Raw genomic sequence first — 16,079 nt, 5'->3', positions numbered from 1 at the left:
AAAAATTTACCAAGACAGTTGTAGGTAAAGAAAGGCAGAATCATTAGAGAAAGTATGAAAATACGTTGCAAGGGAGCAATGGGCAGAATCAGCAGAAAAGTAGCTGACTGCAAGGAAACAGAGGCTTGCTGGCGATTTTATAGAATAGTGCTTATGCTGTATACGGAAGACGGCTTTGTGCAGTACTGATGTTACAGTCCCAGGTTTTCCTTAGCCCCTGCCTCTGAAGCGACACAGTGCAAAAGCCTGCCCTGGGACATTAACAAATTGACCCAAACAGGTCTTATCTTGGGAAAAATGAGTGCTAAATGGATATAAAAGAGCATTGGTCACTTAAGCTGCATCTGTATCTTAAGTGTCACTGAGAGCTGCTGTGACAGTTCTCTGAGATTCCTGGTGTGCACTGCAGTCTTGATCAACCAAACCTGGGAATGACTACCACCAAGGAAAGGAGACACATTCTACTGCCTCTGGTTCCTTTGCCTTTTCAGTACGAATATCTCAATTTTCAGATAACCTTCCGATGCCGCTTCCTTGACATTCTGAAAAGTATGGCTTATAGTAGCAGCTTATTTATTTAGAGTTGGAGTTTCGCTCTTTTGCCCAGCCTGGAGTGAAGTGGTATAATCTTGGCTCACTGCAACCTCCGACCCCCAGGTTCAAGCGATTCTCCTGCCTCAGCCTCCTGAGTAGCTGGGATTATAGGCGCCTGCTACCACGCTCGGCTGATTTTTTTTGTATTTTTGGTAGAGATGGGGTTTTACCATGTTGGCCAGGCTGGTCTCGATCTCCTGACCTCAGGCAACCCACCCACCTTGGCCTCCCAAAGTGCTAGGATTACAGGTGTGAGCCACCATGCCTGGCAGAAGGAGCTTATAAAGGAAATAGGAAAACAAAGTCAAGTCACTTGGAAGAGACTGAGGAAAAAGTCCACAATGTAGGAAAACAAGTTGGAGAATGCAAAACCAAGAGAGGAGACAATTTTAAGAGAAAAACTTTAGACAAATTAAATGAGTTCCACTCTGCAACTTGGCCAGGGAGGTTTTGTTGTTGTTTGTTTTGTTTTTTTGAGACAGGGTTTCACTCTGTCACCCAGGCTGGAGCACAGTGGCACAATATTGGTTCACTGCAATCTAGAACTCCAGGGCTCAAGGGATTCTCCTGCCTTGCCCTCCCAAGTAGTTGGGACTACAGATGTGCATAACTACGCCTGGCTAATTTTTTTTTTTTTAATTTTCTATAGAGATGGTGTCTCCCTATGTTGCCTAGGCTGGTCTAGAACTCCTGGATTCAAGCAATCCTCCTGCCTTAGCCTCCCAAAGTATTGGGATTACAGGTGTGAGCCATGCCTAGCCAACAGGAAGTTTTTATAGACAGAAAAGGGAAGTGAGTTACAGAAATAGCTTGACTGATTACAGCTCCTTGTTTGAATTATTTGGCTATTGTCGGCAGCCTGCGGGCTGAAGCTCAGCTACTTGTGATTGGCTGAGAATTGGGGGTTTGTTATACTCCATGCCTGGTTTTCAGTTTGTTTGTGTACCAAGTTAGGTTGCAGTTCCTTACAATTCCTTAGGTAGGAACTCAAAGTATGGAGACAGCCTCAAGCCAATGGCCTCCTGCTTATTTAACAATTTTAAGGAAGAAATAGTCAACATTATCAACCTGTCAGTCACAACACAGCTTCTGAGTTAGAAATGGCAATGCAATCATGTCATTTGTGTAGGGTATCATTCTCAATGGGATGACATCCAAACGGATTCCTGGGAGACAAAAAGATCTTAGATGGTTTGTGCTCCAGTGGTTTGTGGCTCACGGTGCATAAACAGATGTACAGTATTATCTCTGGCATTAAAATTTCATGGGACTGGGGATGGCATTGTGAACAGGGAAAAAACATCTAAAAAGGTTCTTTATGGGGATGGTAATGAGAAAAAAGGTTGAGAAAGACTGGTGTCTAGTGAGTATATAATTTATCATCCGAACTGAGACACTTCTGAGAATGGAAGGGAATGCTATTCCTATTTACGCTAGGACACAGGCATAAAGAGGATTGTCCCCATCAACTATGCAGTAACTTGAAACTTCCATTATACTTTATTATTATACTTTATTAACCCTTCTCCGTGGCTCTTTAATTTTCTCTGTTTTATAGTTATTGTTCTAATCTTTCCATCTGGAATGTAAACTCCTTAAGAACAGGCACAATAACATACTCTTTATAATTGTGCCTCATCACTAATTTCTTCTTGAGAAATTCTGCGGTCTCGCCATATCAGACTATTTGTTATTCCCTGAACAACTCATGCTCTGGTGCCCTCTTTTAGCACAAGCCTGGGGGGGGGGGTCTGAGTTCCAGGGTGTGACTCCAGGTGCCTGTGAGCCTCTACACTCACTCAACAAGTATCCGTATGGCCAAGAGAGTGTAACATTAAGTAGCAAATAAAAAACACGGTGACTGGTGGAGACACTACAGAAGAAAGGAAAATGTTTTTCTCATGCTTCTTGAACAAGAGGCCTTGCATTTTCATTTTGCACCAGGCTCTATAAATTATGTAGCTAGGTCTATATGTATTCACTTATTTGTCTCATCCCAGTAAAATAAAAGTCCGTGAGAAGAGCAGCTTTTTTTGTTTACTGCTATTCCCTAGTGAGACTAGCATAGTACCTGAACATTCTACACTCAGTAAATATTTGCTACTGAATAAAGCAGTTTATGGTATTGCAAGTATCTGGTCTGTTTCTCCAAGCAGGCTATAAGCTCTGCGAGGGTACAGGCTTCAGTATTCATCCTGGTATCCCATCCACCTAGCCAAAAGGCTGGTGGACCAAAGGTGCTTAGACATTTGTTTGATCAGTGACTTTAACAGTGAAAAACAGACAGAAGGGTGAGAACATCAGATGTCCACTTGCCCTTCCAGTCTCCTTAGGCAAAACTGTACTTGTTCTCTCCTCTGGAAAGGGATGCATCTGGCTTCATGTGAAATGTGCTCCTGGAGGACAATCTCAGATATGCTGAACTAAAACATGGGGCAAGTGGCTTATGGAGGGACCCACCCTCTCTGATTCTGAAAACCTCCAAGGAGCCCATAATGGTGGCCTGCTTGGGTAAAAGAAAAAACAAATGAAGAATGGAAGTAGAATTCAATAATATTAATATTTACAGTTCATCGTCAGCAGTGTCACTTTTGATCTTTTTTTTAAAGAGACAGTCTGTTACTATGTTGCCCAGGCTGGTCTTAAACTTCTGGGCTCAAGTGATTCTCCCACCTCAGCCTCCCAAGTAGCTGCGACTCCAGGCTCTGCCACCATACCTAGCTCCATGTTAGGTATTTCTAATTTCCGTTGTTTCATCTCTCCTTCCAAGACTGACTTATGTAACCTCTTTCAGAGTTTCCGTCTATGCTGGATTTTTTTTAACCCTCAAGAAAACAAAACCAATTTTTATTGTGTTCCGTCATTGTTCACAATCACGCCTGTAATCCCAGCACTTTGGGAAGCCAAGGCGGGGGATTGCTTGAGCTCAGGAGTTCAGACCATCCTGGGCAAAGTGGTGACCACATCTCTACAAAAAATTTTAAAAATTAGCCAGGCGTGTTGGTGAGTGCCTGTAGTCCCAGCTACTTGGGAGGCTGAGGTGGAAGGACTGCTTGAGCCAGGGAGGTCGAGGCTGCGGGAAGCCATGATCACACTACTACACTCTAGCCTGGGCAACAGAGCCAGACACTGTCTCAAAAAAAAAAAAAAAAAAAAAGGTAGTCAGGTTTTTCTATAACTTTCTAAATGTACATGTTCTACATATGTATCAGGATTTTCCAAATTCCTACTTAAGATACATCCTAAATACTAATGGATTATTAATGTCATAGCCAGCAAAAATTTTCTTCAGCTTTTCCTCACTAGTATAAATAGTCTGGTTGCAGTGTTGCTATCTTCTACAGATTCCAGGACGTTCTTCAGTTTCCCTTCAGGTAGAGAATATATTAAATAAATATTCACTTTGCAAATGGAGAAATATTAAATAAATAAATATTCACTCTGCAAATGGAGAAAACAAGCTTTATTATAATGATTTGAGATTTTGTGCATGGTAAAGAGATACACATGAATCTTGTTTCTCCTATGTTTCAAGACAGAATTAATTGAAAGTTTCATTGTAGACTAAAGCATCCAAAATACTGTGGTACATATGTAGCTACGAACATACAAACACTTTGATGCACAGCGTTCATTCTTTTCTTTAAATAGGCAGTCAACATTTGGATTCATAAAAGAACAAATGACGAGAATATATCAGTATCAATGTTAGAGAGTGCAAGACTTACTGTTCTATACACAAAACATATGAAACAGACCTATAAAGATGGAATGTACAAAATCTAAAAAGAAAACAAAGCAAAAAAAAAAAACCCTTCATATTCATACATAGGCTTGAAAGTCTATAGAATTGAGAATGATATAAAGAATTCTATTACAAGAATACACTCCATTGATGACAGAACATTCCCATGTCATAAAGCAAAAGCATTGAGTTTAAGGCTGTGTTGCTTTCAAAAGTTAATGGAAGTGCTGTACATTCATTGGAACAACATAGCCAATTTATTAATCTATTCTAGAATATTAATAGCTTTCATACATTCTCCACGAACAGACCACACAATCACTGCCACACAATTCATCTTTAGAAAGTTTTTAAGATAGCATCATGATTTGTAGCTTACTGTCATTGAAAACAAAACAAATAATTCTTTATTTATACCAAACAAATCTTTGATGGGCACTTAGTTTCCTTTATGGCAATACTAGATTTCTAGTTATCAAAAATATTAAAGTAATTATAAAGTTTAAAACCCTGCAACATTTACAGAAACCAACAGTATTACCACTTTTGCTTTTAAGCTAAATTAGATAATGTTTGCATGAAATAGCTTTAATTTTATCCTACCTGGAGATGTCTTTTTAAATTATTAAATTATCAAACTAAAAATACTCCTCCCTTTTCAGAAGCTAGTGAATAGAGAGGATACTATAGAGTCTACAAAAAGATTTTTCCCATTTGAAGTAATCTGCAGATTACCTAATGTTTATTTACTACTTCCTCCAATTAACTAAGTAGGTATTACCAAAGCATTTCTGTTAACCCTTCAGTGCTAAGGATTCATAGATACTTGCAGTGTACTGCTATTCCAGTTAACTCCGTGTTAGGACATACCCTGTATATTTAGTAGTGGAAGCAAGTGTGTTGTAGCTGCATGGATCTGGAGTATTTATTTGCCTCAAATCTAGTCACAGTAAATTAAAATAAGGAAACTTAGGGACTTGTTTAGTTCTGGAGACTAAAGTTTGATCAAAATACTAAGTACCATTAAAAAAAAATGGCATACAGTCATAAAGGACTTATAGTCATGTATTTCTGGATGGTCAAGTGACTCTCTGCCTCCCCATGTCCAGCAAGGGGGGGTGGGGGGTCTGTACTGGGAGGAAATACATCGTCACTGACCTTGAAATCCCAACTGGCAATATTTTGCCTTACGTGCCCAGGGGAAATTTGAATGAGTAATTTTTCAGTGCTACTTATCATGAATGTATGACAGGTTCTATACACTTGACAAAGAGAAATCAAACAATAATGGTAGCCCAGAAAAAAGCCACTTATTTTAATATCCTTCTCAGTTTACCAGAAACCATTTTCCATAGAATGTGACAAAATTTCATTTAAATTTTGTCTAGTTGTATCATATCAGCAGCACTTTCCCCCAAAAATATGCTTACCAAGAAATACAGTAAATGCACATATGTATCCAAGTGTGAAATGTTATCTATACTTTAATATATATAATCACATATTTTTTGGAAAAAATATAGTGTTTCCTGGAGTGCCCATAGCATGTGTTTTAGCAACACATAGTGGAGCAGGTCTGAATCAAATTATTCTTTCATTCCAGTTTATGCCAATATTGACATATAAAAAAAATTAGCTTTGTATTCAGTCTACTATTGAGATATCTAGCCTGATAGGATATGATATGATGGCTAGTTAGATTGTAAGTTAATTTCTAAGTTCACAAATATAATTTAAATGTTGTGTAAAAAACCTCTTTAAATCAACTAGTTTAAAGATCAACAGCCTGGGACAGAAAGAATCTAAATAGAAAGCCATCTTTTACTTGTGAAAATAAACTAAAATTAATGTAACCAATTTAAAAAGTTTATTTTAAACAATCTAGACAAGAGTCTAGCCTGTCTTTTGTGAAGAATGTTAGCACACAGCAAAATGAAATTCCCACCCCAGAATGTCAGCTCTGAGTGGGCAGAGATTTTTACCTGTTTTGTCTATCACAGTATTTCCAGCGCCTAAAAGAGTACTTGGTACCTTGTAGGTACTCAGTAAATATGAATGTTTAAATTCAAAGATGTATCTCACTGATGTTAGGAAACAGTGTCTTCATTTAACATTCTAAAAGTTATTGAATTTTATAGCTTTATCACAGACAGGTTCAAATATTTTTTAAAACTCTACCTAACTAAAAAAAAAAGATTAAACCTAAATGTAAATCTTCCTGGAAAAACCTTTTTTTCAGAGGCTGATTTGGGCATAATAAATTTAATAGGCAATTTGAAGTAGCTAGATTTCCCTTCTAAATTTTAAGAAGTCCTATATAGAGAATGACTGAATTATAAATTAATAAGCAATAAACATCACATTCATATACATAGGGGAAACGTTTTCTTATAGTACAGTTCTAAGGTGCTTTCAGTGAAGAAGACCCCAAGTCACCATAAAAAATGTCAAACATGACATCCTATTTGGTAGAACTGAGTAGAAGATTAAACAGTGGAAATAGACCACAGCTTGTTTTACAGTACCAATGACAGATGCACGATTGACTGAATTGTTCTTAACATTTCTCAAAATGCATTTGTATTTAAATTAAATGTAACTCAAGTGCAACTTTTCTTTTGACCTGTTGGGTTTTTTTTTCTTTTTTCTTTTTTTTTTTTGAAAGCACAGAAGGCCATTTTCTGACTAAAAGTCACCCACCACCATCATTCCTGGAAAAATGGCAAAAATTAAATCTGCTTTAGGGCTTGCTCCACTAGGACGGCTTTAAACTGCTTAGTAAAGGAATGTGCTGAAGAATGGCTGGACGAAGCTTCTGTCTTTCAGAGTGCTGCCTATTTCAATACACCAAAGATTCAGCTATATATATGTGTGTGTGTATATATATATATAATACATTCTATCTTACCCTAATCATGTATACATAGTCCCTTGACACCTCTACTATTCATTAAACAATGATAAATAACCATAACATGCCCTTACCTGTAATGCTTTCAAGATAACACAACTTTGGTAACACTTGCTTTCTAAGGGGAAATCATGTATCAATCACATGCCTTTGGTTGACACCATCAGTCCTCCAAAGGGCTACTTATGGCTCTCTGTCCTAGGATACTGGTGTCCTACTACATGTGCTGACATTTGCAGGAGGTAAAGCTTTCGCTTTCACGAAGTCGAAGAGGAGAGACACGTGTGAAAACATGGTACACAAAACATGACTTTTTTTGATTACATTCCAGTGCAATGATCTGGAGTTAATGGGGCAGTTTGTTTCCCAAAAGGTAGCATTACTTTTGTAATATGCTTTTCAAAGCATTAGAAATTTCAGGTTTCCCTGAAGATGTACTTTGTTTTCTGATACAAGGTGAGCCGAAAAGAGGTGGTGAAAAGAACACACAAAAAAGGATCTTTGTCTAACCCAGAAAGGTTGAGAAATTTGCACTGATTCTTAAGTACTGAACTCCAGAGGCCTGCTAATCAGAGCTGGGATCATTTTGCAAGACAGCCTTTCTTTTTCTAAAGTAATTTGTATGTAGTTGCTGATAACCAAAAAAATGTCACAAGAGTAATACCTACGGTAAAAGTGAGGTTAGAAGATTCCCTGGGTCTTGTGACCTAGGTTAAATGAAGTATATAACTACAATAGATTTTGTTTTTGTTTTGCTTTTGGAAGTTCTGTGCAAAAGCTACCATTCACAGGATTAACAAATACCTTTACATATGCTAGTTTTTTTTTTTAAGTGTCTGATTTGCAAAATTAGTTTAGCTACATAAATCCTGTCCCTTAAGCCATAGTTCACAGATGTAAAACTGCAGTTTATAGATTCAGTAGAAGAGGTTTTTTTTTAACCCTAAAGGTGAAATACAGAAATTGGATAAGCAGTTTTTAAGGAAATTGTTACATTCAGAAATAACCTTGGAAAGTTCACCAATGATTCCTTCTGGCATAAAAATCCTAGTCATAATCTGGTCCCACACTGAGAAATCCATTCCAGTTTATAGTGCAAGACCTTGGAAGAGGGTATCCAGCTGCCCACCATTACTGTAAGTATCGATAGACTTTGAAACAGTGATTTCCAGAGTCTGCAACCACAACATGACCATCTGAAGTTAGGGCCAGGCCTTGGGGGCCATAGAGTGGGTCAGCAGATGTGTTAATGTAAGACAAAAATGATCCACTCCCATCAAAAACCTGTAAACAAATAGGAAGTCAGAATGTTACAGGAGAAGTTATAGTAATATGCTGCACATGAGTTAGAGAACTCTTGATGCTAGTGTTTTTCTGTTTCTTGTTTTTTTTTTTTTTTCTTTTTTTTTTGACAGGGTCTCACTCTGTCACCCAGGCTGGTGTGCAGTGGTGTGAAGACAGCTTACTGTAACCTCCAATTCGTGGGTTCAAGTGATTCTCCTGATTCAGTCTCCCAAAGTGCTAAGATTACAGCCATGAGCCATCATGCCCAGTATATATGCTTTTATATTTAAAACATTAGCATAAGCCAGGTGCAGTGGCTTACACCTATAATGCCAGCACTTTGGTAGATGAAGCTGGGAGGATCCCTTGAGGCCAGGAGTTTAAGAACAGCCTGAGCAAAATAGCGAGACCCTGTTTAAAAAAAAAAAAAGCAGAAAAAAAAAAAAGAAAACAAAACAAAAAAAGGACTTAAGTAATCATCTATCCATCTATGGATATGTCTTTGTTTATGTCACTATCATCTCTATAATCCTGCTCTCCACTTACCTTGTTTTCTCTCCTCTCCCCATCTATTTCCAGTTGGTGGAGTAGAATATGCCATTGGCTGCTAGCTTTCACTAGTATTCCTATAGTGGTCACAACAAATATTGGTTGGGAAGGGCCCTAGATGGTGCTTAAAAAATGAATGAACCTTATTGTTCATGTTAAATCTTCACTTATTTCCACTTCCAGTCTCACATCTCCTTTTCCTCCCCCCCAATTATAAGGGGAAAAAATCAGCAACTAGATGATGGAAGAATGTTCCTGAGTCATAACAGCAATGAGACAGTAGAAATTATTTTTTCCTTTTTAGAAAAGAGTGGGTTGTAAGAAGTCAATGGTTCAACATGTAAAGTCATCCCCTGGTATTTGCACCTAACCTATGCACATCCCCCCATATATTTTAAATAATCTCTAGATTACTTCTAATATTTAGAGCAATATAAATGCTATATAATGTAAATAATATGATGTATTTTTACAATTTGTATTTTTTTAATCACTATATTTAATAAATTATTTTTCCCGAAATTTTTGATCTGTATTTGGTTGAATTCACAAGTGTGCGATTTGCGGGTATGGGGGGATGATCATACATTTGGATGTGAAATCACTTTCTTTTGGTCTGTCGGTTTCTGCTTTGTTATTTTTGTTAAATTTTTATTTTGAAATAATTATAGATTCATAGGAAGTGGCGAAGATAGTAGAGAAAGGTCCTGGGTACTCTTCACTCAGTTTCCCCCAATGGTCACATCTTCTGTAATTATAGTACCACACAAAACCCAGTACATTGACTTTGGGTTGTGTGTGTACAGTTTTACGTCATTTTATCATATGTGTAGATTTACCACTGCAACCAACATACAGAATTATCCCATCAACATAAAGATCTCCCTCTTGCTACATCTTTATGGTCATACTCACTCCCCTTTCCTCACATCTCTAATCCTTGCCAACCACTAATCTGTTTCCCTGCTCTATAATTCTGTTATTTTTTTGAGAATGTTACACAAATAGAATCATATAGTATGTAACCTTCTGAAAATGGCTTTTCTTCACTCAGCATCATGCCCTTGAGATGCATCTGAGTTGTTGAGTGTATCATTAGTCTGTTCCGTTTTAATGCCAAGTCATATTCCATAGTATAGATACACCAGTTTGTTTAGTCATTAACCTATTGAAAGACATCTGGGTTATTTTCAGTTTTGGGCTATTACAAATAAACCTTGTATGAACAACAATGTGCAGGTTTTTGTGTGGATGTAAGTTTTCACTTCTCTGGGAAAAACAACCAGGAGTATAATTTATGGGCTGTGTGGTAAGTATATGTTTAGTTTTTAAAGAAACGGCCAAATAATTTTCCAGGCTGACTGTAGTTTTGCATTTCTACCAGCAATGCATGAAAGATCTAGTTTCTCTACATGCTCTCCAGTGTTTGGCATTATTAATATTTTTAATTTTAGCTATCCTTATAAGTGTGCAGTAATATCTCACCATGGTCTTAATTTGTACTTCCCTAATGTCTAGTGATATTGCACATCTTTTTATGTAAACATCCTCTTCGGTAAAATTTCTCTTAATGCCTTTTGCTCATTTTTCTTTTCTTCCTTTTTTTTTTTTTGAGATGAAATTTCATTCTTGTCAGCCAGGCTGGAGTGCAATGGCGTGATCATGGCTCACTGCAACCTCCACCTTCTGGGTTCAAGTGATTCTCCTGCCTCAGCCTCCCAAGTAGCTGGGATTACAGGCACACACCACCACAACCAGTTAATTTTTGTATTTTTAGTAGAGATGCAGTTTTGCCATTTGGCCAGGAAATGGTCTCAAACTCCTGACCTCAGGTGATCCACCTGTCTTGGCATCCCAAATTGCTGGGATTACAGGTGTGAGCCACAGCACCCGGCCACCTTTTGCTCATTATTCTAATTGGATTGTTTGATTATTTTACTAATGAATCTGGAGAATCTTTACATTCTAGGTATAATTCCTTTGTCAGAAATTCAGTTGGTAAATATTTTCTCTCAGTCTGTTGCCTTTTTATCCTCTTAAAGGGATCTTTCACAGAGCAAAAGCTTTTTTTTTTATGAAATCCAATTTGTTAATTGTTTTTCTTTTATGGATTATAGTTTGGGTATTATGTCTAAAAACTCTTCACGGAGCCCTAGGTCCCAAAGATTTTCTCTTAAATTATTCTAAAAGTTTATCTCCTCAAACATTATCTTCTAAAAATGTTATAGTTTTATCTTTTACAGTTAAATCTACAGTCCAATTTGAGTCAACTTTTTGTACAAATTAACGTTCATTTTTTTTTCCTCTGTGGTCTTAGTTGTTCCAGTCCCATTTGTTGAAAAGGCCATCATTCCTCATACAAAATTGCTTTTGTATCTTTGTCAAAATATGATAGGCTGTACAACTGTGGGAGTGATTTCTAGATTCTCTATTCTGTCCCACCGATGTATGTGTCTATTCCTCCACCATATTACATAGGCTTGATTATGGTAACTATATAGTAAGTCATATAGCTTACCCTATGGGTTAGTAAGGGTAGAGTGATTCCTCTCAATTTATTCTTCTTTTTCAAAATTATTTTAGCTATTTCCTTTCCCTTGCCATATAAATTTTAAAATAAGATTTATATTTGCAAAAAGTCCTGCTGAGATTTTGTATTAAACCTGCATATTAATTGAAGACAACTGACATCATTGTTGAGTCTTGCAATCTATGAACACAATTGTTTCTCCATTTACTTAGACGTTCTTTGATTTCTTTTGCCAGCATTTTATAGTTTTCAGCATACAAATATTGAATATGTTTTGTTGTTATACCTAAGTATATATTTTTTCAGTGATTCTAAATGGTATTGTATTTTTAATTTTGGTTTTCACTGTTTGTTGCTAGTTTATAAAAACATAATAGATATTTTTGGTTTTTCTTAAGAGACAGGGTCTTGCTCTGTCACCCAGGCTGTAGTGCAGTAGCACAATCATAGCTCACTGCAGTCTCTAACTCCCAGACTTAAGGAATCCTTCTGCCTCAGCCTTCTGAGTAGCTGACCTTATAGACATGTGCCACTATGTCTGGCTAATCTTTGTATTTTTTTTGTAGAGATAGGGTCTTCCTGTGTTGCCCAGGCTAGTCTCAAACTCCTGGCCTCAAGCAATCCTCCCACCTTGGCCTCCCAAAGTGCTGGTGTTACATGCATGAGCCACCATGCCCGACCATAATTGATTTTTGTATGTTGATCTTGTATTCTGCAATCTTGCTGAACTCACCTATTGTAGGAACTTTTTTTGTAGATTATTTGGGATTTTCTATGTAAACATCATGTTATCTGCAAGCAGGGAGAGTGGTTAATTTATTCTATTCTAATTTGTAAGCTTTTTATTTCCTTTCTACCTTTTGTGCTGGCTAGAACTTCTAGTATTATATTGAACAAGAATGGTGAGACATCCTTGCAGACATCCTTGCTCTACAGGGAATGCATTCAGTCTTTTACTATGAGCTATGGTGTTAGCTATAGGTTTTCATAGATGTTGTTTATCAAGTTGAGAGTCTTTCTTCTTAGTTTTCTGAGAGTTGAATGGGTATTAAATTTTGTTAAATGATTTTTCAGTGTCAATTGATATGATCATTTAGTTTTTCTTCCTTAGAATTTTAATATGGTGGATTATTACATTGACTGATTTTCTTTATTTTTATTTTTATTTTTTAAAGGGCAGCCTCCCAAGCCAGAGTAGCTCAGAGACTCCCTGATTTTCTAGTACAAACTAGTCTTGCATTCCTGGAATAAACTCCACTTGGTCATGGAGCGATTTTTACATATTGCTGAATTATATTTGTTAATATATCTTTAAGAATATTTACACACAGGAGGAATATTGGTGTGTAGCTTTCCTTTTTGTACTGGCTTTGGTAACAGGGCTTCAAAAGCTGATTGGAAAATGAGTTGGGAAGTATTCTCTTATCTTCTATTTTCTGGAAGAAATTATATACAATTGCTACTAAATTCTTTAAACATTTGGTAGAATTCCATGGTGAAATCATCTCAGTCTAGACATTTCTTTTTGGTGTTTTAAAACTATGAATTAACTTTTCTTAATAGGTTAGAGGGTTATTCAAATTATTTCATACTGAAGTTGCAGAGTTGGTATTTTTTGAGAAGTTGTCTATTTCATCTAAGTTGTCAAACTTATGTATGCAGAGTTGTTCACAGAATGCCTTTATTATCCTTTTGATGTCTACAGGACATGTATTAATATTAGTATTTTGTGTCTTTTATTTCCTTTGTCAGTCTTGCTAGGGTTTTGCTGGTTTATCTTTTCAAAGAGCCAGTTCGCTATTTCATGGATTTTCCCTATTGCTTTTCTTTTTTGAATTTCTTTCTTTTTTTTTTTTTTTAATTTTTTGAGACAGAGTCTCCTTCTGTTGCCCAGGCTGGAGTGCAATGATGCGATCTTGGCTCACTGAAGCCTCTGCCTCCTGGGTTCAAGTGATTCTCCTGCTTCAGCCTCCTGAGTAGCTGGGGTTGCAGGCGCCTGCCACCACACTTGACAAATTTTTTGTATTTTTAGTAGAGTCAGGATTCCACCATGTTGGCCAGGCTTGTCGCAAACTCCTGACCTCAAGTGATCTGCCTGCCTCGGCCTCACAAAGTGCTGGGATTAAAGGCATGAGCCACAGCGCACCACCTTTAATTTCAGCCTTGCTTCCTTCTGCTTGTTTGGGGTTTGCTCTTTTCTTTCTAGCTTCTTTGAGGTGGCAGCTTAGATCATTGATTTAACATGTTTCCTCTTTTCTAATAGAAGTATTTAGCATATTAATTTCCCTCTCAGCATTGTTTTTGCTAAATTCCACAAATTTTGGTATGTTCTATTTGCATTTGCATTCAGTCCAATATATTTTACAATTTTCCTTGAGACTTCCTCTTTGACTTGTGCGTCATTTAGCACAATAGTGTTTTTAAATTCATAAAACAAAACACATGGATTGTAAAAAATCATATTAAAATATAGCTATTGAAATATTACTAAATTATGATAGAGCAATATGGGTGTGCTTCTAAAAATTAGCATATTAAATAATAAGAAATAGTAATGGGTCTAATAATTACTGTAATTTTGAAGTAGTGATGAGAATAAGTGACAATTCAAGATTTTTGCAACTGATATGATATGAAAATTTCTGTGATTTTTTTCTTGGTGACAAAGTCATAGGCATTACTAAAATTACTATGATTGTTGCTTATATTCATGATTAAGGGAAATGACAATTTTCAGCCAGAGGTTCATAAAAATAATAATGTAATATTTTTGTTCAGTGGCCCCCTTGAATTCTATCTTCAGACCCTTTGCGGGGTCTCTGGGGTCCAGGTTAAAACCCCGATTTAGAGGGTTTCACTCTGGTAACATTTTTTTCTACTCCATCTTGCTGAGTTTGGTCCTTCTGGTGAGAGTATCTATGGTCCTATGTCCTAACCAAAGGAAAAGAGAAAACATTCCAGTTTGGGGGACAGTAAATTCTTCACTTTTAACAAATGCCAAACACTCTAACCATATACATTAGCACGTTGATCTACCTGGATCCTGCTGTTTCCCCAGTCGGCCACAATGATGTTTCCATTTGAATCCACTGCTACACCTGTTGGAGCATTAAACTGCCCATTTCCTTCTCCATTTGAGCCAAACTTCAACATGAATTCTCCTTCCTGATTAAACACCTGTATGAAATATTTTTAAATTATTTTGTTTTACATAGAAATACTTGAATCAACATTATCGATTAAAAAATATCTGTTTGAGTAGGTTATTTGTAACAAGATCTATGATTTAAGACATTCTAAAAACAAGAAAATAAAATCTACAAGATAGACTGCATATCATTGTGTTTCCCCAAATTACTGTATAAATCTGATTTATCATTTGTTAAATGATCATTTTTTTTGGCTTATGTCTGGTTATTAAATCCTTATGTGAAAGATATCTTTATTGTAAATTATAATACTATACAAGTTAGTATGAGTAAGAAGCTCTATAATTTTCAATAATATTATTATTCCCACCTTTAAAGAAATTGCTAAATTTCAAGAATGGGCATTGTATTGATATTTCTAACAGGATGGATGACTATTAAAAGTTGGATCAGAGAGTAGGAGTTTTTTGTTATGCCAGATGCTCAGAATTTATTATCATTTTACGACATCAACATAACTAGAAAGAGTAGGCTGGACTTCATACTTAGAATGGGAGAAATTCATTGCATGTGTGTGTGCACATGTGTGGTAGCAGCAGGTGAGAAATAAGAAAAGGGCTTTTTTATTTACCCTCAGAAGATATTTTAGTTCGAGAGTTTATATGATCCTAAGGGTTTGATGAATAGAAAAGTAGTTTATATTACTCTATTTTCTATTACTCTTTTATCTCTCAGTAGAGAGAAGGGAAGCTGTTAGAAGAAGGGAGCCCAACAGAACTCTTAAGCAAACTCTCTAACATCTGATATGGCCAAGCAGTGGAGTGCTATAGTTAATTACATATTCTTACTAATAAAGTGCTACTAAATATGTATCAATACAGATCACTGATTTTGAAAAAAAAATGTTAATGTTTAATGAGAACACTATAGTAAGCATATTTGTATCTTGATGATTCAGATGATACCTAATGGTTTTGAAATGTCTCCAGGACATTATTTTTAACTTCCATTGTCATGATGCCTAGATGCATAGAAATATTCATTAACAAGTCAGAAAGTATTATGTACAAGGCACTTTGAGAGTAAGGTTTCCTCAAATGTAGAACTGAAAGAGTTCACTATATTTGAGTGTAGATCTTCATTTGGGGATGATCTCAAGACTTTTTAGAATGTCACTTGTTGTCATCTCTGATTACAAAAGATCAAAATGACCATTACTTTTAGTTAAGTACCTTGGGAAAGTAGGACACTTCCATCTCTATAGGCTAAACTCACATTATGATAAAAAGAAAGAGTCATGGCTACTTCCTGAATTAA

The 16,079-nt window shown here is 36.4% G+C and overlaps 1 protein-coding gene across 13 annotated transcripts in view; it reads right to left on the bottom strand.

The window, feature by feature from the left end:
• Window positions 1-4,042: 4,042 nt before the first annotated feature.
• The window catches only part of TRIM2 (tripartite motif containing 2), a 134,917-nt gene continuing 122,880 nt past the window's right edge, over window positions 4,043-16,079 (bottom strand). For 7 of the 13 annotated variants that reach the window (XM_015139356.3, XM_078002369.1, XM_078002373.1 and 4 more), the window contains exons 11-12: window positions 14,650-14,790; window positions 4,043-8,534 (exon numbers count right to left, since the gene is read on the bottom strand). In XM_015139356.3, the coding sequence (XP_014994842.1) occupies window positions 8,382-8,534; window positions 14,650-14,790 (294 nt within the window). In that variant the 3' untranslated portion in view covers window positions 4,043-8,381. The remainder of the gene's footprint in view (window positions 8,535-14,649; window positions 14,791-16,079) is intronic. The other 6 variants (XR_013417336.1, XR_013417337.1, XR_013417338.1 and 3 more) reach the window with 1 other exon arrangement.

The sequence above is a fragment of the Macaca mulatta genome, chromosome 5, assembly GCF_049350105.2.
Source record: "Macaca mulatta isolate MMU2019108-1 chromosome 5, T2T-MMU8v2.0, whole genome shotgun sequence".
NCBI classification, from domain to species: Eukaryota; Metazoa; Chordata; class Mammalia; order Primates; family Cercopithecidae; genus Macaca; species Macaca mulatta.
This window is presented reverse-complemented; position numbering and strand designations above follow the sequence as displayed.